At 30.8% G+C, this 24,658-nt stretch overlaps 3 protein-coding genes across 3 annotated transcripts; all 3 read right to left on the bottom strand.

The window, feature by feature from the left end:
- Positions 1-282: 282 nt before the first annotated feature.
- LOC130895653 (uncharacterized) lies at positions 283-5,141 on the bottom strand. Its single transcript, XM_057803087.1, has 5 exons — positions 4,879-5,141; positions 1,241-1,575; positions 985-1,186; positions 580-842; positions 283-523 (listed from the first exon to the last, which is right to left on the bottom strand). Exons 1-5 carry the CDS (start codon positions 4,918-4,920, stop codon positions 358-360), a joined length of 1,008 nt encoding a protein of 335 aa, XP_057659070.1. The 5' UTR covers positions 4,921-5,141; the 3' UTR covers positions 283-357.
- Positions 5,142-5,763: 622 nt separating this feature from the next.
- On the bottom strand, positions 5,764-10,970 carry LOC130895654 (odorant receptor 94a-like). Its single transcript, XM_057803089.1, has 7 exons — positions 10,879-10,970; positions 10,318-10,508; positions 9,180-9,721; positions 8,179-8,278; positions 7,198-7,302; positions 6,240-6,395; positions 5,764-5,971 (listed from the first exon to the last, which is right to left on the bottom strand). The coding sequence occupies exons 1-7, from the start codon at positions 10,919-10,921 to the stop codon at positions 5,900-5,902; spliced, it is 1,209 nt and encodes a 402-aa protein (XP_057659072.1). The 5' UTR covers positions 10,922-10,970; the 3' UTR covers positions 5,764-5,899.
- Positions 10,971-11,341: 371 nt separating this feature from the next.
- Positions 11,342-24,027, bottom strand: LOC130895212 (uncharacterized protein PF3D7_1120600-like). Its single transcript, XM_057802402.1, has 6 exons — positions 23,859-24,027; positions 17,721-23,786; positions 17,154-17,262; positions 16,218-16,333; positions 12,029-16,051; positions 11,342-11,563 (listed from the first exon to the last, which is right to left on the bottom strand). Exons 1-6 carry the CDS (start codon positions 24,010-24,012, stop codon positions 11,439-11,441), a joined length of 10,593 nt encoding a protein of 3,530 aa, XP_057658385.1. The 5' UTR covers positions 24,013-24,027; the 3' UTR covers positions 11,342-11,438.
- Between the last annotated feature and the right edge of the window lie 631 nt (positions 24,028-24,658).

A 24,658-nucleotide genomic window follows, 5' to 3' on the forward strand; every position in this document is an offset into this window, starting at 1 on the left:
CTTTAATTTTCTACTACTCATACCTTTTTATATATTTTTGTTGATAATTAGTTTTGATTGAAGGTATAATTTGATTGATAATTGGTTTTTTGAGCATCAATATTTTAACCAGTTTAAAAAATGATTTTCAATCAAAATAGACCTTAAATTAATACTAATTATCAACAAGAATAAATCAATTTTCAATTTAAATTTATTTTTAAAAATATTCTTTCAGTACAACAAACTTTCGATTCGATATTTATATTCCTGGTTTAGTTTTCGGTGATTAATAATAAACACTTGTTTGTTTAAATATTTTATTAACAAAAATATAAAAAAAAATTAAATTAGCCTGGCAAACATGTTTAATTAATTCTAATTTGAGGCAAGTTGTGGCCTATATTGGAACTGAGATTTGCCAACGTTCGATGGTTTTTTTGGTGCTATTTTAGGAGCTTGCGGAGGCAATTCATCATCTTCCAACTCGTCCAAAGCCGCTTGGTTAGGATCGCATTTATTACCAGCTTCATATTCAAATTCCCTGAAACCAAATAAAAATAATTCCATAAAACCCAACACACTTAGTATGGTATTCACCTTTTAACTCCTTCTGGGTCGATGTATCCATATTTTCCTTTAATCACACAATCGATACCCAAAGTTTCTTCTTTGAAAGTACCATCTTCATTTTCGAATCCCCAAGTGATGCTTCCATCCGGATTATCGTTTCTATATTTCCTCAAAATCTGCACAACAGGTTTCTTCTTCCTGTTTGGGTCATCTTCAGCGTATTGTGGTCTTGCAGCCGGTCTAAGGGCAGGTGCTGGTCTGTATTGTTGTTGAACTGGTTGAGGTCTTGGCTAAAAAAATGTTTATTAACAAACAATGACTTTACTATCCATCATTTTTTTTTAAATTTAATAGTTTTTCTTCCATATTCACCCACTGATTGAGAAAAAGTAGAAAAGATAGCTTGTCAAAAATTATTATATATATATTTACTTTTTGTCTATTAGATTGTCTAGGAATATTTTCTTCGTCATCTACATCAATTTCTTGTCTAACAACTGGTCGAATTGGTCTGGGTGCCGGTCTACTTTGTACAGACGGTCTCAAAACAGGCACCTGTGAAGGTCTAGCCGCAGAAAAATCGGATGTCTTCTCCCTAATTTGTTCTCTCAGAACAGGAATCGGTTTTTCTGGCCTACATAAAAACAAAAATCAATTTTATCTCATTACAAACTTAATTAAACTTTACCTGAAAGATAAGGGTGTAGGTCTTAAAGTTGGTTGGTCACCATCATCTGAATCTGTCCCGATAGGCGTAGAAAGAGCTGGAATGCTCAATTTATTAACTTCGGCGTCAAAACTTGATAAAGATTGTTGTGAAGATGGATAATTATCTTGTTCTTCTTCTACGACTGGTCTTATTTCTCTTGGAGGCGCTTGGGGTCGACGAGGTCTTGGAATGAAATCTTGTGCATTAAGACGTTGTTGTTTTAGTTGAAAAGATCGTGAACCATCTCCAACGAATTGTGCTCCGGGAATTTGGAGTCTTGGTGGGATTTGAGCGATGGAAGAGTTGATTGTAATCTGACAAAATTAATTTTGATCACACTGTTATTCCATATACATCTACTTGTTTTAGATGATTAAAATCAAAAACATTCTTATTTATCTTCAGATATTATTTATATGAACTTTTTTTCAGACATCACCACATCGAATAAATACTTAGTCAAAATTAACTTCCTACCGTAACATAAATAGAATTTAGAATAATTATTCATTCATGTATAAAACTATGAAAAAGAAGACATATATAACCTCAATTTTTTCTACTTTCAAAACTCTTCAGCTTCAAATAAAAATCATACGCACTCTATTTGAACCCAAAGATAGTAAAAACAACTCAAATAACATTTTGAAAAAATTTTAATAACCATGGATGTTGTTTAAATAACGTAAATAATTACATCAGTTTAATATTTGGGAATTGTAAACAGTTCTGTGAAAAAAAAGAAGAATGGAAAACCAATACATATTTATGCTATTTTTTCATCACCAATTATACATTGTTATTTTTCAATAATGCTCTATTTTTTCATGGATAACAAGGAATCGGTTTTGAAATAATGAAGTTGGTAACAAGAGTAAAGAAATGCAAAAAAAAGGGAACACGAAACCTGTTGTCAGACCTTGCTCCAGTATAAGACTACAGGTCCGGCTTGGATTTAACTACACAAAATTCTGATTTGCATTTCTCCGATGAAGGCATATTCAAAATTCCATTTGCAATGAGTGTTGTTTTTTTTATTATCTTCTAAATAAAACTTTGATGATGTTAAAAACAATAAATTACTTTCTAACCTTAACATTGGGTACAAATTAGTTTTCAAAACAATTTCGTGAAAGTTCTTTTTTGCTGACCAATGCAAATGAAAGTATAATTTAAATAACCTTTTTCAGAAACAATGGATAGAATAATAATGAAATGCTAATAAAAAGTAATTATAGGGTCATTAAAATGTTGTACGCAGGTGTTGAAAATTTAAGAAACAACAGATAATTATATGATAATATTTATTTCGAAATTTATCATTTATATAATAAACAGACCTGAATACATGATAAATGATATAAAATTTGTCATAAAGTATGACACATGACATTTGACGTGAAGTTCAATTTGATTCGTAACACGTGATTCAATACGTCACTTCTTTACAAAAAAATGTAATTTTTAATGCTTTTTACATAAGAAAAACATGGTTGTAACAATAAAATGATCTTAATAAATATTTAAACTACACAATTACCAATAATGTTTATATTTAAAATATATTCTTCCATAAAAATTGTATATGAACTGAAAAAATGAAAGTGACTAACCGAACAATCAAGGTTATTATTAATATGTAATTCTGCTACGCCCATTCCAGTAAATACAAAATGGATAAACTAGTTTTAAAGAAAATCATAAAAAACCGAGCTGCAAGGTTAACAACCGTGTTTAATATTAAAACTGCAATTATAAAATGCATATATATGACCATCAACCATAACTGCGATCGGCGATTCTGTATTTTATTAGTGTCTATTAAATACGAAGAAATAACGCGCATGTCTACTACGATTTAACGTATATAATTGAAACAAGTGTACAGTTGTATCATAGGGATCTACGTTATCGATACGATACATATGTGTGTTGACCTTGAAATATTTTTGTTTATATTAAAACTTTTGTAGCAACTGTTGTAGAATTTTAAACGTTTTTAAATGTAATGTGATGTAAAAAATTGATGAATAGGTATATTACGAAACAATCGGAACGTTTATTAGAAATTTATTGCTCTATATACCTAACTAGCCATTTCCACGTTTTCGGAATCCATTCGAATCGCCACGATCAGAACCAACTTGAGGTGAATAATAAATTCTAATGCAATTTATGTGTGTACACATAACAAATATATATTGCGTAACGTAGATTATTGTAATTTTAATCGCTTTCTGCTTTGCTTTCTTCCACATACATTAATCGCTTAATGATGATGTAACTCTTAAGACAATTATAGTTAATATTAGATAGTAATCAATGGAAAGTAATGAATACAATGAATACAGAATGTCTCGTATTTTCATTGGAATAAATAAAATAAACGTTACGACATTACAAGGTTGTCAGATTTATATAGTTATCGTGATTCAAACAGAATTTTTAATATATTTAAGTTAAAAATGACAGTTAAAAATGGCCTGTCATTAACATTTGATTCTGTTAGTTTTCAAAACATTTTTATAATGAATAAATCGAACGAATATAATACTGGATTAATATTTCGAGTACATATAATTTAGAGTTGGAATTGCATAATCTCAGAATAAAAAACGAAGATGTATGGACCTGCGCATTAAAAGGTTGGTCTGGAATCAAGGTTGATAGAGGATAGGTTGCCCAGTAACGTAACTGTGACAAAAGAAAAAGGGAAGCCGTTACGTCACTTGTTAAAGACGATCCGAAGACTAAGCATTGTTTAACGTTTAATTTGTGGTTAACTCTTGTTTTTGGGGTTAATTTTTTTTATTATGAAGTAATGTAAACTGATTTTTTAATTAATAAACTTAGAAAAGAAGATCGAACAAGTTATTGAGTAACCTCTAGCAACCTTGGATTGGAACCTACATCACTAGTAGTTATGCAACCAGGAAACGTTTTTCTTCGTAAAATTTTATTAATTTCATATGGATTACGCATCTTAGAAAGGATTCCCGTCTATTACGTATTTATAGCAGGTACAGTATTTTCTAAAAGTAATAAATAACAAAAATATGTTTGTTTTTATTAAATTGTCTGACTCAATCATAATTTTGGAATAAAAGTTCATGTTTTGCTGGTTGGTATACACGAAAATTATATATATTCAAACTTTTTTAAATAATATTAGTATTTATATGGACTCCATTGCATGATGTTTTCCATCAATGGAATTACAAATATCTCTACATTGACTTCAATAAGATTTTATTACGAGGATGGCTACTTAAGTTTCGAGGTATGGCAACACTGATTTTAACGTCAAATCTGATACTGCAATCATTGACAGTTTGACATTTTTAATGGTGAACGTACTCAGATCGTGTTGTACCAGAAAACATCGATGCTATGCGTAAACTGATATTGCAAAACGTTTTTAAATTGTCAAAATTTTTAAATTCCAATGTTTCGATTCTTTTCAAAGCTTCAACAATCGAATAATCTCTGTACCATATGTGTTATCGATAGATTTGGAAAACCTAGTCTTGTAGCAACCCTCGTATTTTGATTATATTCGTGTTGATGAATTTAAATCGATTCACAAAGTACGAAGTTTTAAAAAAAAACGAACTTACCACTAAAACAACACAAACAACTCCGGACCACATTTTCACCATCACTTATAAATGAAAGTTTACAATAAACTCGTATTCAACAACAATCACTACAGTGTTTCATTTCGTTATACTAAAGTGGAATTTAAAATATTGTATTGAAAGATTATATAGCCGCACCCCACTTTTGATTTCGTAGTAAATTCTTGAGTGGTTTGCAAAACTAAGGTGGGTCTCGACACTTTCACACTTTGAAGTAGACAGTCGATACTTATTGGAACGTGCGATCATTATTTTTAGGTTATTTTAATATTTAATTGTTTTGTCTATACTATACGAGGATTTCTTCTTTCTTATCTAATGTCAATGTCAACTTAAGTTCAGTTGGCGACTCATTTAGGTCTTAATGCGAGTATCGTAACGAGAAAGAAGAAGAAAATTTCAAATGACGCACAAGATGTTGCATTCATCAATTTTTTTAAAGAAAATCCCCTTCAATCGGCGGCTAATGCTGCGACAAACTTTCCACGTAAATAAATTGAAGCTTCGGATTTGAAAAACTGTGCAAATGCTAGGAAAGCTTCGATTTGAAATTAGTGCAAGCAATCTAGAGTTGGAATTGCTTACAGACAAGATTTGAAGAACAAAGGCAAGCACCACAACCTGCCTAAACGACACAAAGGTTCAAACCAAAGCGTCTGATCGGACATCGGACTTTGATAACGTCAAGTGGGGCAGTACGGGCCTATCCGAAGCCCTATGTGCCTATGTGTAGGATAGATGGCGTGCGGCTGTCTACCCGTCAAATTGTATTTCTAAATACGATTATCCACCTTTACAGTCGTGATTAATTGTTGTTATTATAATAAAAGGGACGAAAAGGATTCTAGAATTGAAATATAATGCGTGATGCTTTGAAATATATTTTCCGTAAAAGCTTTACATTACACAATAAAACAGATAATTTCTATTCGAAAATTAAAAATTGGTGATTACGTGATTTTCTGCCGATGTAGAATTTAATTGGATATGTATGAGGAATTCAACCTTTCATCTCCGCTTCCGCGGTGAGCGCTCGTAACAGAGTTATTGCTGAAAACGCTTTTTGCACTACCTGGAAATACGGTTCAGTTTGGTCGAACAAATTGCTACAAAAACTGCGATAACTAAATCGATATTGTACATTTTTCGTCTTACGGAGAATTAGAGAATTAGTGTTTGAGCTCTGGTAGGGGCTCCATCAGGCTATGAAATTGATGGAAAAGCGCTATCGGACCAAACGGAATCCGAAAATCGCTTCGGTCATTAATTGTTGAAATATATAAGTTTGTGTGTCGACTGTAGGGTTTTACTCGTTTACAATAAACAATTTCGCGACTTACCTGTAACAATATCTCGTTATCGACGTTTGCCATACCTCCAGCGCTTACGGTAAGCGCTTTTCTACAATTCATCATCATAAACGTCAAAGCTCTTTTAACGGGAGCTCTAAACAGATACCAGTTCGAATCGGCGATGGCATCAAGCAAAGATAAACTCTACAAAATATGTAAATAAACAACCGCAATAGTATTCAACAATAGATCAACTAGAACAGATAGAGAAGAACCATCAGAAAATAACATTTCCAAAAAGAGTATCGAGTATTTGTTAGTTGTGATGATTCTTCTATTCTTGAAGATTACTCCCTGATCATAAATCTTGATATTACAGTTATTCCTTCCCTGACTTTTTGGATCATACCCCCATAGGAATTACGAACCCAAAAACTTGCAGACAAAACCCACACATGCCTTCCTGTCGAATTCTTTGTTCAATATCGAAGCGAATACGCTTTTGAATGCAAATATTTCTTTTAAATCGAATGTAAAGGTGATTTTTCATTGTTAAAAACGGATTTTGAATCCAAAATGGCAGCCTTCGTCTTTTCGAATCAACTTGTACTCTTGTTTGACGTGAAGAATCGATTAACTTTACAATTTCGAATGGATGCCCGCATAATCGATCCTTATACAGCTCCGCCATCTTTAATATGTTATTTTAGGCGTTGTCAGTCCTAATTACCAAACCTTTGTAGCCCATGTATGCTATTCAGAACTAGAGAATCTTCTTGGCATCTTTTAGACTTAGCAACTTTATGCACTAATTTTTAAAAGATATTTGAATAAAACACCAATACTAAACAATGAAACTTTAATTTAAAAAAAAAACGAAGTTTTAGGAATGTAATTAGTTAACTTAAAAAAATGTTAGTACGGCTCTGTCATATCTCACAAATATTCACGTACGCTAGCACACATTCAAGTCTCAATCATCTAGCTACACTGTACATACGATCACCTGAAATTTAATTGCGGATCCTTGGACTGAAAACACTGCTAATTGTACCAAACAAGAACCTGTTAGGTTTAGAAGCCCAGTGGTTTTCATTACATCCTTGTGATCCTACAATATATTATTTTAATAAAAAAATTAGGCAGAATAACTTAAGACATTTTATTCAATTTATAAGTTATGATGTTTTTAATTACGTAATACTATGCATGTTTATATATCTATAAATCGGATTTTTTTACTTCAATCATAATTAAAAAACAAAAAATATATATTTTTATTACTGTCAAACATGTGGAAAGCATAATCGATTGTATCACTATAATCGATTGTTAGTTCGTGTGTTGATTTTCCTTCATATTAATATGCAGGTTTTTTAAATTACTCGTTTATATTACTCAATTTCATTATCTAGTTATATTTGGATATATAGCTCGCCACTAAAAGAATCTTCGTCTCTAATTTTTATATTTATATAATAATTATAAACTATAATAAATCGTATCGAATAGTTAAATTTACAGTTGGCAATAATGTGGACAATAGTGAGGCTCTTATATTATCGAGAGCAGTATTGTCAGATGGTAAATTTTTGCAGTAAAAATGTGACAAATCCGAATAAATGATAACATCATAAAATAATAATACGCTTTTATCATAGCTTAAATCATATACAGGTACTTGTAGATTATAAAACAAAATGTTTACTTTCATTATTGTCTCAAATAGCAAAAATGTAATAAAGTAACAAATGAAATCAAACTGTAATAGATTTAACAAAATGTAACAAGGTGGCAACGCCAATTTAGATTTTAATATTTCGAAAACAACGGTCACGAAATATAAAGCAGCTTGAAGGGATCACAGCGTTGACAATTTTAATTTGCAATCATATGAAATGGATCGTGATCGTGATTTTAGAATCAACATACTGCAAATAACCAACCAGAATATTTGTAATTCTAATAATAGAAAAATAATACTAACAATACTTAGAATATATCCATTTATTACAAGTACGGCATAACTCATTATCAATTGTGGTAACAGGGCTCGTGATGAAAATTCTTTCAAATTTTTTCCAAACCTACAAAAATATCAAACACTACAACTCTCACGATATAAAGTTTCACTTTCTGAGAACATAAAATGGTTTTTACTTGAAATCTGGTATATTTGAATGGTATTCCAACTTTACAATAGATCGCTGGTTCATATCCAACGTAATGGAAAGTGTACAACAGATCTTAAATAGCTACGGTCACAATCTGTTACAACGGATTATGTTCCCATATTGACTCGTGTATAGACAGATGTGGAAGGAGCAAATAGTTCGATTATTTAATTTTGTTTTTTCTCCCACATAACAAATATATTCTTATGTCGTTTCAAATCAATTTCCAATTCAGACAACCACCAATTTGCAGCAATTTCAAATAACTCTTTTTTTTATTTGGGATATTTATTAAAGCGATCAAGGTCAAAAGTAATGTCAGTGCAAGCGTATATGTACGATGTTAGTTATTTATCAAAAAGCAAATTTGATAATTGTCGACTTTGATAACACGTTGACTGCCGGTAATTTTTAATTTTCACAATTTTATTTAATGGTATTATATCAATAAAATTTACATACGAGGTTGTAGAAACAGTAGGATATTTGAAAAAAAAAGTTTTACGAATGATTTCTAGTTGAATTATGTAAGAAAAATCGTTAATTAAGGTTAGTTACGAGCTATTTCGTAGCTGGTAGACAACATGTTTAAGAATTTGAGGAAAAAGTTGACATATAAACATAAACTGTCAGTTGGATCATAAGTTTGTGTTCGCCTCTGAGCATGCTCTATTCTAGGGCATGCGCATAGCGCCTTAAAGACGGAGAAAGATATAGGAGCGTTAAATATATCTTAAAACGAGTATCAGGCCACATTTGTACAACGTTGCCAGATTTTGAATATAGCAAGTATGTTTTGTTTATTAATACTTACTTTAATAGTTTGGCATGGTGTTCTGCGCATATTCGGAACCGTTCGTATACTTTACTTTGAAAATATTCAGAATTGAATTTATCGTAGTCTGTAGTTTCCTCCAAAATACCTTCGGTGATATTTTTTATCAATTTTTTTAAAAGCATAAATTGAACAAACAGATGTTGGAGAGAATAAGTGAATAAAACGTCATAAAAAGCGTTTCCGAGCACAGAAAGAACCAAATTCCAAAGCATTATAACGTAAATAATCTCATACAAAGGACTTGGATCCGTATCAAATGGCGTCCAGATAATATTCGGTAAAGGTCTTTTCCCTTCCGGCATATCGACCAACGGGAATATTAAAAACAACGTTACGACCACCATAGCCGCTATAAACTGACAGGTGACAACAAAATTGATGACGTAGAATCTTCTTTTAATTTGTTTTTCTAATTCGGGTCCCGCTATATGGAAATCCCAAAATTCATATGTTACTGTGTTGTAAAAGTAATTCACGCGATTTCTGTCGAAGTAAAGCATATATATTTTAGTTATAGCCTAAAATATCAGAAACATGTATATGACTTATTTGTGTTTTGGAAAGGAAGTACGTCATCTGTCGTATGTGCTGTGTTATTTCGTCTGTAATGTCTCTGATCATGTCTGCAATTTGTCACTTGTTTATGATCCTCTCGTCACGTGTCATCTTTAATATCCCGCCCATGCTGTGTTGCCTATGTCTATAACGTCCGCCATCGGTTATGTATGGTGTGTTGTCTATGTGCCATCCAGTTAAATCATCACGATAAACATATAAATTTCTTTTATTTCTTAGATCTTTTGATATACTAATTGATTTTATTAAAAAAACTAATTTTAAAACAGAAAAAACCTAAAATCAAAAACATTTAGATGCATTAAACGTATAAAAAGTTGATGAAAATTATTTTTTTAAAAAAAAACATTTCGTGATTGTTGAGTATCGAACCCTCATCAACATGGTCGATGCTTTATGTTCCGTCGTTACCTTACCACCTAATCCAATCAGACACATTAAATTTGGCATGAAGTGGAGTGACGTACTTCCGTTTTAGTATCATTAATTTATCATTAAATATGACGTTATTTATTGATTCATCCGTTGAAAATCATACCATAAATCTAACAGGATACGTAGCGACAATTTCCGCAAGTCGTTTAGGCTGATTCAAAGTCTGTCCGGCGTAAATGGTTCTTCCTAGTAAAATGAATACTTTAAGTAGAGCCGCGGTGTGCCAAAAATATTTTTTGACACCTTCGAAATCATGTAACTTGATGCATTTTTTTAAAGTACTTAGCGGTTCGTCTATAAAATAAAAAAAAACACATATTTCACACTAAAATCAGGGTAATCAGTACAAGATTTTTTGAATTTCCCGCCGTACAAGTAAAATGGCAACTCTGTTTTTTACAGGCATCAGTAGTATTTAAAATATGAACAAGCTTTTAACTTTTTGTGTTTTACCAATATTTTTTAAGCCCTGTCCTGCATAAATTGAACTGTAATTATTTTTTAGTCGAATTTCTCAGAAATAAAAACAGAAAGTTGTGGAAAAAATTAACGAAACGAACACAATTTGACTGAGATGAGGTTTGCTATGAAATCTACAGAAAGACACGTTCACTTTTTCTTAATTATCATTCGATATAAAGACTCAATAAACAAATTTACTCACAACTTATACGGTATTGACCTTCAGCTGGATAAATAATCGACATATTTGAAATTACAAACCGATGTGCATGTCTGACCGTTGCAAAAAAACAAGTCATAGTTTCCACTCTGACACAAGATTTTTTTTACTCGTAATTTGAAGCTGCTCTTAATTTTTTTATGAATAGTAGCAATTTGAATCGAGTAAAAACGACAATGTTGTTCATGAATACAGAATTATTATGGAGAGTTTTCTTTACCAGGTGTCTAAAAAAAGATATATCTTTACAACATTTCAGATCTTTATACCAGGGGCGGCTTATGCAGTCTCGAAAAAATTAAAAACTGATAATCGCATTATTTGGATATTTATAATAATTTATAAACTCAAATTAGAAATGTCAACAGAGGTGATTTTTTGTGTAGAAACTACCTTTCTAATGTCAAAGGCGTCTCTATCTATTTTTATGATTAAGAAAAACATATTTTTGATAACAATATTTATTTTCAAACTACACATTACTAAAATTCGTTAACTAGTATTACTACGATTCCCTTAGTGGTCGTCTTCGTGTGTTATATTCAAACGCATGCGCATTCTGTAGATCGTCTACAATATCCAGCATGGTTACCGTTCACAATACATTGCATTTTGCAAAATTTGGGATCACATTGAATATGGATTCCGTATCGATGTTCAAAATTGTCTAAAAACATATATATTTATACACTTAGAGAATATATACAACTAGAAAATTAGAAGCATAAAGAGAATTTTTTTGATTAAATGTATGTAGATTTTAATGTCGTGCGGGGTCGGTGCGGACCTGCTCTTTACTAAGCGAATGTTCGAGACAGGTTGATGACGTCATCATCAATCTAATTTAACGCAATGTGGTCAAAGAATAAGAAAATTTGTTTACAACATAGATAAAGTTTGTTAATGTTAGAATTTCGTTCGTTTTAAATGATCTAGAGCAGTTTTTTATATATCTATGAGTGGGAAATGACAGTTGACCTCTTTATTTATGTTTTTAATATATTATAAAATTGATGTTTATTATTAGTCGTGTGCTACGTTAAATTTATATTAATTTTTATATATTTTATAGTTTGAAAGCTATAATTAGGTTGGTGGGTAATAAATTAAAGCTAAAAGAGAAATAATTTACCTAAATATTCTTGTCTCTTTACAAGTCGTTTATTGATTCTTTCGATCCAATTCGATTGCTTTGTCTTCTTCTCATTATATTCTTCTTGTTCGTTTGACTTCTTTCCTTTTTTCTTATTATCTTCCAATGAATTATTTTGAGAATTTTCTTTTTGACTATTATTTGTATCGTCATCCTGGTTATTAACATTTGTTTCAGTAATTTCAGCATAATCATTTTGGTTATTGTTAGCATTATCACTGTCTTCAGTTTTGCTTCCATTATTATCGTTGCTATTATCTGCATTATTATTATTTGTATCATTTTCATTTTCTTCTGTAGAATTGTCGCTTTCATTATCTTCGTCATCGTTTTCTTCGGTATCATTTGTACTTTCTGTACTTTCATCATCATTATCATCATAATTTTCTTCTGAATTTTCGTCACTGTTTTCACTGCTTTCGGTTATTCCTCTAGTTATTTCATTACTTTCATCAACTGTTGTAGCTGTTTGTTTACTATCATTTTCATTTTCTTCTGTAGAATTGTCGCTTTCATTATCTTTGTCATCGTTTTCTTCGGTATCATTTGTACTTTCTGTACTTTCATCATCATTTTCTTGTGAATTTTCGTCACTGTTTTCACTGCTTTCTGTTGTTCCACTAGTTATTTCATTACTTTCATCAACTGTTGTAGCTGTTTGTTCACTATGATTTTCATTTTCTTCTGTAGAATTGTCGCTTTCATTATCTTCGTTATCGTTTTCTTTGGTATCATTTGTACTTTCTGTACTTTCATCATCATTATCATCATCATTTTCTTGTGAATTTTCGTCACTGTTTTCACTGCTTTCGGTTGTTCCTCTAGTTATTTCATTACTTTCATCAACTGTTGTAGCTGTCTGTTCACTATCATTTTCATTATCTTCTGTAGAATTGTCGCTTTCATTATCTTCGTCATCGTTTTCTTCGGTATCATTTGTGGCTTCAGTACTTTCATCATCATTTTCTTGTGAATTTTCGTCACTGTTTTCATTGCTTTCGGTTGTTCCACTTGTTATTTCATTACTTTCATCAACTGTTGTAGCTGTTTGTTGATTTTCATTTTCTTCTGTAAAATTGTCGCTTTCACTATCTTCGTCATCGTTTTCTTCGGTATCATTTGTACTTTCTGTACTTTCATCATCATTTTCTTGTGAATTTTCGTCACTGTTTTCACTGCTTTCTGTTGTTCCACTTGTTATTTCATTACTTTCATCAACTGATGTAGCTGTTTGTTGATTTTCATTTTCTTCTGTAGAATTGTCGCTTTCATTATCTTCGTCATCGTTTTCTTCTGTATCATTTGTGGCTTCTGTACTTTCATCATCATTTTCTTGTGAATTTTCGTCACTGTTTTCACTGCTTTCGGTTGTTCCACTTGTTATTTCATTACTTTCATCAACTGTTGTAGCTGTTTGTTGATTTTCATTTTCTTCTGTAGAATTGTCGCTTTCATTATCTTCGTCATCGTTTTCTTCTGTATCATTTGTGGCTTCTGTACTTTCATCATCATTTTCTTGTGAATTTTCGTCACTGTTTTCACTGCTTTCGGTTGTTCCACTTGTTATTTCATTACTTTCATCAACTGTTGTAGCTGTTTGTTGATTTTCATTTTCTTCTGTAGAATTGTCGCTTTCATTATCTTCGTCATCGTTTTCTTCTGTATCATTTGTGGCTTCTGTACTTTCATCATCATTTTCTTGTGAATTTTCGTCACTGTTTTCACTGCTTTCTGTTGTTCCACTTGTTATTTCATTACTTTCATCAACTGATGTAGCTGTTTGTTGATTTTCATTTTCTTCTGTAGAATTGTCGCTTTCATTATCTTCGTCATCGTTTTCTTCTGTATCATTTGTGGCTTCTGTACTTTCATCATCATTTTCTTGTGAATTTTCGTCACTGTTTTCACTGCTTTCGGTTGTTCCACTTGTTATTTCATTACTTTCATCAACTGTTGTAGCTGTTTGTTGATTTTCATTTTCTTCTGTAGAATTGTCGCTTTCATTATCTTCGTCATCGTTTTCTTCGGTATCATTTGTGGCTTCTGTACTTTCATCATCATTTTCTTGTGAATTTTCGTCACTGTTTTCACTGCTTTCGGTTGTTCCACTTGTTATTTCATTACTTTCATCAACTGTTGTAGCTGTTTGTTGATTTTCATTTTCTTCTGTAGAATTGTCGCTTTCATTATCTTCGTCATCGTTTTCTTCGGTATCATTTGTGGCTTCTGTACTTTCATCATCATTTTCTTGTGAATTTTCGTCACTGTTTTCACTGCTTTCTGTTGTTCCACTTGTTATTTCATTACTTTCATCAACTGATGTAGCTGTTTGTTGATTTTCATTTTCTTCTGTAGAATTGTCGCTTTCATTATCTTCGTCATCGTTTTCTTCTGTATCATTTGTGGCTTCTGTACTTTCATCATCATTTTCTTGTGAATTTTCGTCACTGTTTTCACTGCTTTCGGTTGTTCCACTTGTTATTTCATTACTTTCATCAACTGTTGTAGCTGTTTGTTGATTTTCATTTTCTTCTGTAGAATTGTCGCTTTCATTATCTTCGTCATCGTTTTCTTCTGTATCATTTGTGGCTTCTGTACTTTCATCATCATTTTCTTGTGAATTTTCGTCACTGTTTTCACTGCTTTCGGTTGTTCCACTTGTTATTTCATTACTTTCATCAACTGTTGTAGCTGTTTGTTGATTTTCATTTTCTTCTGTAGAATTGTCGCTTTCATTATCTTCGTCATCGTTTTCTTCTGTATCATTTGTGGCTTCTGTACTTTCATCATCATTTTCTTGTGAATTTTCGTCACTGTTTTCACTGCTTTCTGTTGTTCCACTTGTTATTTCATTACTTTCATCAACTGATGTAGCTGTTTGTTGATTTTCATTTTCTTCTGTAGAATTGTCGCTTTCATTATCTTCGTCATCGTTTTCTTCTGTATCATTTGTGGCTTCTGTACTTTCATCATCATTTTCTTGTGAATTTTCGTCACTGTTTTCACTGCTTTCGGTTGTTCCACTTGTTATTTCATTACTTTCATCAACTGTTGTAGCTGTTTGTTGATTTTCATTTTCTTCTGTAGAATTGTCGCTTTCATTATCTTCGTCATCGTTTTCTTCTGTATCATTTGTGGCTTCTGTACTTTCATCATCATTTTCTTGTGAATTTTCGTCACTGTTTTCACTGCTTTCGGTTGTTCCACTTGTTATTTCATTACTTTCATCAACTGTTGTAGCTGTTTGTTGATTTTCATTTTCTTCTGTAGAATTGTCGCTTTCATTATCTTCGTCATCGTTTTCTTCGGTATCATTTGTGGCTTCTGTACTTTCATCATCATTTTCTTGTGAATTTTCGTCACTGTTTTCACTGCTTTCGGTTGTTCCACTTGTTATTTCATTACTTTCATCAACTGTTGTAGCTGTTTGTTGATTTTCATTTTCTTCTGTAGAATTGTCGCTTTCATTATCTTCGTCATCGTTTTCTTCGGTATCATTTGTGGCTTCTGTACTTTCATCATCATTTTCTTGTGAATTTTCGTCACTGTTTTCACTGCTTTCTGTTGTTCCACTTGTTATTTCATTACTTTCATCAACTGTTGTAGCTGTCTGTTTATTTTCACTTTCTTCTGTAGAATTGTCGCTTTCACTATCTTCGTCATCGTTTTCTTCAGTATCATTTGTAGCTTCTGTACTTTCATCATCATTATCATCATCATTATCTTGTGAATTTTCGTTACTGTTTTCACTGCTTTCGGTTGTTCCACTTGTTATTTCATTACTTTCATCAACTGTTGTAGCTGTCTGTTCACTATCATTTTCATTATCTTCTGTGGAATTGTCGCTTTCATTATCTTCGTCATCGCTTTCTTCGGTATCTTCGGTACTTTCTGCACTTTCATCATTATCATCTTCACTTTCTTCGGTATCTCTTACTACTCTACTTTTATTATAATTGTTTGCTGATATGTTTTGATAATTAGTTAAATTTATTTCTCCATCTAAAAATAATGAATTATTAAAAACAAATTTATAATGTGATCATTTTTCAAAAACTCATGGATAACCCCAACTAATTTAAATTAATATTAGGTATTTCATCCAAAGAAAATAGAATTTCCCATATAAAATTAAATAAAATAATGGATATTCAGTGTATGGATTTACCTTGTTTGTTATCAACATTAACATCTTCTTCTTCTGCTACTACTAGTGTCCAAGATATGGCACAAATTAGTAACAAAACTTTAACCGATAGCATGATTGAAATTCTATCTAAAAATCTGGTTCATTTGGACTCTTTTTATATAATTAAATCAATGTTGAAACACGGTTATCTTAATCTTTGTTTAACGTCATTACTTTTAATAAAAACAGAATTTACGTTGTTGGGTTTTATGCTCAGGATTCTAATTGAGTGACTTGATAACATTTATGATTGAGACGGACCCAAAGTCAAAGAAATATTATAACAATTCACCTCCACGGCTCCACCTGGTTAACCAGCTGTCTTCCAATTTTTTGAACCAGTTGAAAGATTTTTTCCAACGTCCTTTGATAAAAGATGGTTCGATTGGTATTTTTTTTATGAATAGAACATTAATTTTGAGACATACTGTATAGTAAATACGTTTCCCAACTGGTCGTGGTGGAAAAATTAGTTGTTTGTATATCAAGAATCGCATGCTTTCTTTTTTTTCGCAAATTTGCAAATTTTATTTAACTTTCATTAAGATAAATCAAAGTATGTTTCGTTTTCTAAATATTTGTTTTTGCTACAACTTCAATTAGGTATTTATTCAAGTAAACAATTTTTTATTAAATATTTGAATCGTACCAAAAAAATTTAAACCAATGGACAAATTTCCATCCCACCGGAAATTAGTTTAATACGGTACTGGTTACTACGAACAGCATATACATATATATGCAGTCGGAACAATATTTTGGGTACATTAAAACCAAAATTTAAATATTCAGTAAATTTATTTGACAAATGAATGTAAAAAAAATTCAATACATACTAAGATACAAATGATTTATTTTTAATTTAAGCTTAAATAATTAATTCGCAATATATTTCTAACCTATATGCATACACACAATTTATCTTTATTGCAATAACCTGAATGATTACGAGCTAATACACAATTTAATCTACAAATTTCTGAGTCGCACTGTACGTCGATTCCATATTTCTCCTTAATAGAATCTGTAACAAATAATATTCATCAAATCTCAAGATAAAAATAAGAAATTATTAAAGTCCATAAATGTTTGTTCGCGTATATTGCACCATACAGTCCCTGCGCACAAAGAAACGCGCGTTTCAACAAATTGGTAACGATTTATCGATCAAGAATCGATTCCTATACGGTACTTTCCAATTGTTGTCACGAGCGTAATTCTGTCATAGATAGTTTGTGTTATTTTTTATTTGTTTGTGAATTTTGTGATCGCAATTCCTAAATTATGGAAGTCTTATGCTTTCATAATTAATATTAATTACTACATAACTTACGAATGAGAATTTTGAAGTGCGTATTAATTGAGCCGTATCAAAAGATAAGTGAGGTGTAGTGATCAGACTTTTTATGCTCGGGAATTATGGTTTAATACCACTTGTTTCAAGTATAGTAAATAAGAGGTGTTTAATTTGAGAAGTCTTACCTAAATATTTTTGTTTCTGCTCGATTTTTCTCTGGAGTATCATCATCCATTTCTCATATTTTTCTGTATTGTTTTGTGTGTTTTCTATACTATCCTCTTCACTTTCATCAGAATCATTCTTCTCTTCTTCTTTCCTTTTCCGTTCTTCCTCTTTTAGTTTTTGTTCTTCTAATTTCTGTTTCTGTCTTTCCTCGTTCTGTATTCTTTTCTCTTCCTGCTTTCTCCTATTCTCTTCTTCTTTCTGCTTCCTTTGTTCTTCTTTCAATTTCTTTTCTTCTTCTTTTTGCTTCTGCTCAAGCTCCTTTTGTCTTCTTTTTTCTTCTTCTTTCTGCTTCTTTTCGAGCTCCTTCTGTCTTTTTTCTTCTTCTTGTTTTTGCTTCTTCTCGAGCTCCTTCTGTTTTTTCTCCTCTTCTTGTTTTTGCTTCTTCTCGAGCTCCTTCTGTTTTTTCTCCTCTTCTTCTTTTTTCTTCTCTTCGAGCTCCTTCTGTTTTTTCTCCTCTTCTTCTTTTTGTTTCTTTTCGAGCTCCTTCTGTCTTCTCTCTTCTTCTTTTTGCTCCTTCTCGAGCTCCTTCTGTTTTTTCTCCTCTTCTTCTTTTTGCTTCTTCTCGAGCTCTTTCTGTTTTTTCTTCTCTTCTTCTTTTTGCTTCTTCTCGAGCTCTTTCTGTTTTTTCTCCTCTTCTTCTTTTTGTTTCTTTTCGAGTTCCTTCTGTCTTCTCTCTTCTTCTTTTTGCTTCTTCTCGAGCTCTTTCTGTCTTCTTTCCTCTTCCTTACGCTTTTTCTCTTCTTCCTTTACTCTCCTCTCTTCTTCTTTTTGCTTGTCTTGTTGCTTCCTTACTTCTTCTAATCGTTTTCTTAACTCCTCTGCTTTCTGTCTCATTTCCTCCTTAATTTTTAGTATTTCTTCTCCAATATCTGTCGTTGAATCTCCAAAACCATCGGGAGTTTTTTGGTTTCCGTCATTAGTTGATTCATCATTGGTGTCGACAGAAATATTTTGCGAATTCGTGTTTAATGTTGTTTCATCATCTGTGTTTGGAGCTTCGGTGCCATTTTCATTACCTTTTTCGGTAGTAGTTTGGTCAATTTCTAAATTTTCATTGTTTGTATCATTATCATCATTATTATATACATTAGTAGTTTCTGTAGCGGATGCGCTAGATACACCATTAGCACTATCAGTAGCATCGTCAATATTGTTGCTTTCGTTGTTATTATCATTATTAGCTCCATCAAAAACACCATTGTCAACATTAGCATCGGTTTTTTCATCATTATTGGCGTTGTTTGTATTTGAATTACTGCCATTCTCAGTTATTCCGTCATCATTAGTTTGTATATCATCATTTGCATCATTTATATTTGAATTAATTGTAGTTTCGTCATCAATTATACTTGAATCGGTTACTATGGTAAAAACATCGTTATTTTCAGTGGTGTCTTCATCATTAACTTCAGAATTGACACTGAAACTACCATCAGCGTTTTCTCCAATTGTAGTTTTTTTAGTATCTTCACTATTTTCAAATCCCTTAGCAGAATTGTCATCTACATCATTCTTATTATCTTTTCCTGCATCTACAATTGTGATAATAGCATCAAAACCAACTGTAGTAGTTTCACTTTCATCAGTTGTATTTTCATTATTATCACCAGTAGTAACATTAATATCGTCACCAGAATCTGTTGTATCTGTATTAACAATATATTCATTATTATCTATATTGTTGTTGTTAATATCATCATTAGATACTTTATCATCTGCTTTAATATCGTTTCTTACATCAGAAATTGTTACATCAACTGTAGTAGTTTCACTTTCATCAGTTGTATCTTCATTATTATCACCAGTAGTAACATTAATATCGTCACCAGAATCTGTTGCATCTGTATTAACAATATATTCATTATTGTCTATATTGTTGTTGTTAATATCATCATTAGATACTTTATCATCTGCTTTAATATCGTTTCTTACATCAGAAATTGTTACATCAACTGTAGTAGTTTCACTTTCATCAGTTGTATCGTCATTATTATCACCAGTAGTAACATTAATATCGTCAACAGAATCTGCTGCATCTGTATTAACAATATATTCATTATTATCTATATTGTTGTTGTTAATATCATCATTAGATACTTTATCATCTGCTTTAATATCGTTTCTTACATCAGAAATTGTTACATCAACTGTAGTAGTTTCACTTTCATCAGTTGTATCGTCATTATTATCACCAGTAGTAACATTAATATCGTCAATAGAATCTGTTGCATCTGTATTAACAATATATTCATTATTGTCTATATTGTTGTTGTTAATATCATCATTAGATACTTTATCATCTGCTTTAATATCGTTTCTTACATCAGAAATTGTTACATCAACTGTAGTAGTTTCACTTTCATCAGTTGTATCGTCATTATTATCACCAGTAGTAACATTAATATCGTCAACAGAATCTGCTGCATCTGTATTAACAATATATTCATTATTATCTATATTGTTGTTGTTAATATCATCATTAGATACTTTATCATCTGCTTTAATATCGTTTCTTACATCAGAAATTGTTACATCAACTGTAGTAGTTTCACTTTCATCAGTTGTATCGTCATTATTATCACCAGTAGTAACATTAATATCGTCAATAGAATCTGTTGCATCTGTATTAACAATATATTCATTATTGTCTATATTGTTGTTGTTAATATCATCATTAGATACTTTATCATCTGCTTTAATATCGTTTCTTACATCAGAAATTGTTACATCAACTGTAGTAGTTTCACTTTCATCAGTTGTATCGTCATTATTATCACCAGTAGTAACATTAATATCGTCAACAGAATCTGCTGCATCTGTATTAACAATATATTCATTATTATCTATATTGTTGTTGTTAATATCATCATTAGATACTTTATCATCTGCTTTAATATCGTTTCTTACATCAGAAATTGTTACATCAACTGTAGTAGTTTCACTTTCATCAGTTGTATCGTCATTATTATCACCAGTAGTAACATTAATATCGTCAATAGAATCTGTTGCATCTGTATTAACAATATATTCATTATTGTCTATATTGTTGTTGTTAATATCATCATTAGATACTTTATCATCTGCTTTAATATCGTATCTTACATCAGAAATTGTTACATCAACTGTAGTAGTTTCACTTTCATCAGTTGTATCGTCATTATTATCACCAGTAGTAACATTAATATCGTCAATAGAATCTGTTGCATCTGTATTAACAATATATTCATTATTGTCTATATTGTTGTTGTTAATATCATCATTAGATACTTTATCATCTGCTTTAATATCGTTTCTTACATCAGAAATTGTTACATCAACTGTAGTAGTTTCACTTTCATCAGTTGTATCGTCATTATTATCACCAGTAGTAACATTAATATCGTCAACAGAATCTGCTGCATCTGTATTAACAATATATTCATTATTATCTATATTGTTGTTGTTAATATCATCATTAGATACTTTATCATCTGCTTTAATATCGTTTCTTACATCAGAAATTGTTACATCAACTGTAGTAGTTTCACTTTCATCAGTTGTATCGTCATTATTATCACCAGTAGTAACATTAATATCGTCAATAGAATCTGTTGCATCTGTATTAACAATATATTCATTATTGTCTATATTGTTGTTGTTAATATCATCATTAGATACTTTATCATCTGCTTTAATATCGTTTCTTACATCAGAAATTGTTACATCAACTGTAGTAGTTTCACTTTCATCAGTTGTATCTTCATTATTATCACCAGTAGTAACATTAATATCGTCACCAGAATCTGTTGCATCTGTATTAACAATATATTCATTATTGTCTATATTGTTGTTGTTAATATCATCATTAGATACTTTATCATCTGCTTTAATATCGTTTCTTACATCAGAAATTGTTACATCAACTGTAGTAGTTTCACTTTCATCAGTTGTATCGTCATTATTATCACCAGTAGTAACATTAATATCGTCAATAGAATCTGTTGCATCTGTATTAACAATATATTCATTATTATCTATATTGTTGTTGTTAATATCATCATTAGATACTTTATCATCTGCTTTAATATCGTTTCTTACATCAGAAATTGTTACATCAACTGTAGTAGTTTCACTTTCATCAGTTGTATCGTCATTATTATCACCAGTAGTAACATTAATATCGTCAACAGAATCTGCTGCATCTGTATTAACAATATATTCATTATTATCTATATTGTTGTTGTTAATATCATCATTAGATACTTTATCATCTGCTTTAATATCGTTTCTTACATCAGAAATTGTTACATCAACTGTAGTAGTTTCACTTTCATCAGTTGTATCGTCATTATTATCACCAGTAGTAACATTAATATCGTCAATAGAATCTGTTGCATCTGTATTAACAATATATTCATTATTGTCTATATTGTTGTTGTTAATATCATCATTAGATACTTTATCATCTGCTTTAATATCGTTTCTTACATCAGAAATTGTTACATCAACTGTAGTAGTTTCACTTTCATCAGTTGTATCTTCATTATTATCACCAGTAGTAACATTAATATCGTCACCAGAATCTGTTGCATCTGTATTAACAATATATTCATTATTGTCTATATTGTTGTTGTTAATATCATCATTAGATACTTTATCATCTGCTTTAATATCGTTTCTTACATCAGAAATTGTTACATCAACTGTAGTAGTTTCACTTTCATCAGTTGTATCGTCATTATTATCACCAGTAGTAACATTAATATCGTCAATAGAATCTGTTGCATCTGTATTAACAATATATTCATTATTATCTATATTGTTGTTGTTAATATCATCATTAGATACTTTATCATCTGCTTTAATATCGTTTCTTACATCAGAAATTGTTACATCAACTGTAGTAGTTTCACTTTCATCAGTTGTATCTTCATTATTATCACCAGCAGTTGTACTAATATCGTCATCAGAATCTGTTGCATCTGTATTAACAATATATTCATTATTGTCTATATTGTTGTTGTTAATATCATCATTAGATACTTTATCATCTGCTTTAATATCGTTTCTTACATCAGAAATTGTTACATCAACTGTAGTAGTTTCACTTTCATCAGTTGTATCGTCATTATTATCACCAGTAGTAACATTAATATCGTCAATAGAATCTGTTGCATCTGTATTAACAATATATTCATTATTATCTATATTGTTGTTGTTAATATCATCATTAGATACTTTATCATCTGCTTTAATATCGTTTCTTACATCAGAAATTGTTACATCAACTGTAGTAGTTTCACTTTCATCAGTTGTATCTTCATTATTATCACCAGCAGTTGTACTAATATCGTCATCAGAGTTAGTTGCGTCTGTATTGGTAGTTTCTTCATCATCATTCACATTTTTATCTCTATTACCATCAATAGGTACGTTATCTTTTGCTTCAATATCGTTTCTTGCGTTAACAACTGTAGTAGTTTCACTTTCATCAGTTGTATCTTCATCATTATCACCAGCAGTTACTTTAATATCGTAACCAGAATCTGTTGCGTCTGTATTATCACTTCTTTGATAAACTATGGTTACAATATCGACAAATCCTTCATTAGTCAATCCACTGTTACCAATTGAATCTGTATCGGCATCATCCTTAAAATTACTTTCTGTAGTAACATCAATAGAATCATCTATTGCATCGTTATTGTTATAAGTTTCGTTATTAACTGATCCTTCAGTAATATCATCATTTTCTGTGTTATTAACATTTAAATCGTTTACAGTAGTTGCAGCATCATTTGTAGTATCTTCAACTACGTCGTCGTTATTTTCGAGATCGGTTAATCCTCCGTTCTTGTCGGGTGTATCCAATCTGATATCAGTTATATTTCGAGAAATGACAGTAATATTTTGAGTGTCGTTATTAGCTGGATATTCTGGCGATATTTCTGTCGTGAATGATTCAATCTGTATATCAATTGTTGATTGGTTTTCATTTAGATCATCTTCGCAAGGTCCGTCTTGTAGGCTTTCTAAAGGATCGCCTGAAGATGGATAAAGAATTTTATAAAAAAAAAAAAAAAAAAACTAATAGAATTTTGGTTTTAATCGCATACCTGTTTCGTTAGTATTGTCATCACTGATTTCTTGGTTATTGGCACTAACTGATACCAATAATATGGCACAGATAATCGATACAATTAGAACGGGTCGCATTATTAAAATTTTCGTAAATAATTTCGTTCGTTTTTTCTTAAAACCATAACACATGTTCTTTTATATTAATAGTGCAATCTCTGTAATAAAATTATCTTAATCTACAACAAATAGAAATCGTAATTGTTTTTTCGTAGCTAATTAATTTTTCCAGAGGCGTACTTGTGAAATAAATAGGTTATGTGTCTATAGATAGATTTGTTAATGTTTCTAAATGTTCTTGATTTTAAGTCAAAATATTTTGATAAAGATTGAAAAGAGACCTAAAATCGAGAACATTTAGAAGCATTAATACATCAAAAGGTCTAAGAAATAAAAAATTAAAGATAAATTTACTTTTAATAAATCGTCAACGTTTAATTTACCAGGGCATAATTAAATAATTTAAGGCTTTTAATCATGAATACACGTGGAATTAAAATCATATATTTCACATAATATGAATTTGTATCAATGAAAATCAGTGGCGTATGTCAGGGGTATCAAATACATTTATTCAATTACGTGATATCTGTAGAGATAATTTTTATTATTATTTAATGACACCAATAAAATCTAGAAAAAGATCATTTTCCGAATAATATTTGCCTCGTTCATTCACACAAATAAATATTTGATCAGTGAATAATGATAACGTGGTTTCTTATTATTTAATATAAAAGTTATCGCGAATCAAAACATCATATCTTTTTGTTTATTC

Source organism: Diorhabda carinulata, chromosome 6 (genome assembly GCF_026250575.1).
Source record: "Diorhabda carinulata isolate Delta chromosome 6, icDioCari1.1, whole genome shotgun sequence".
Lineage (NCBI taxonomy): Eukaryota > Metazoa > Arthropoda > Insecta > Coleoptera > Chrysomelidae > Diorhabda > Diorhabda carinulata.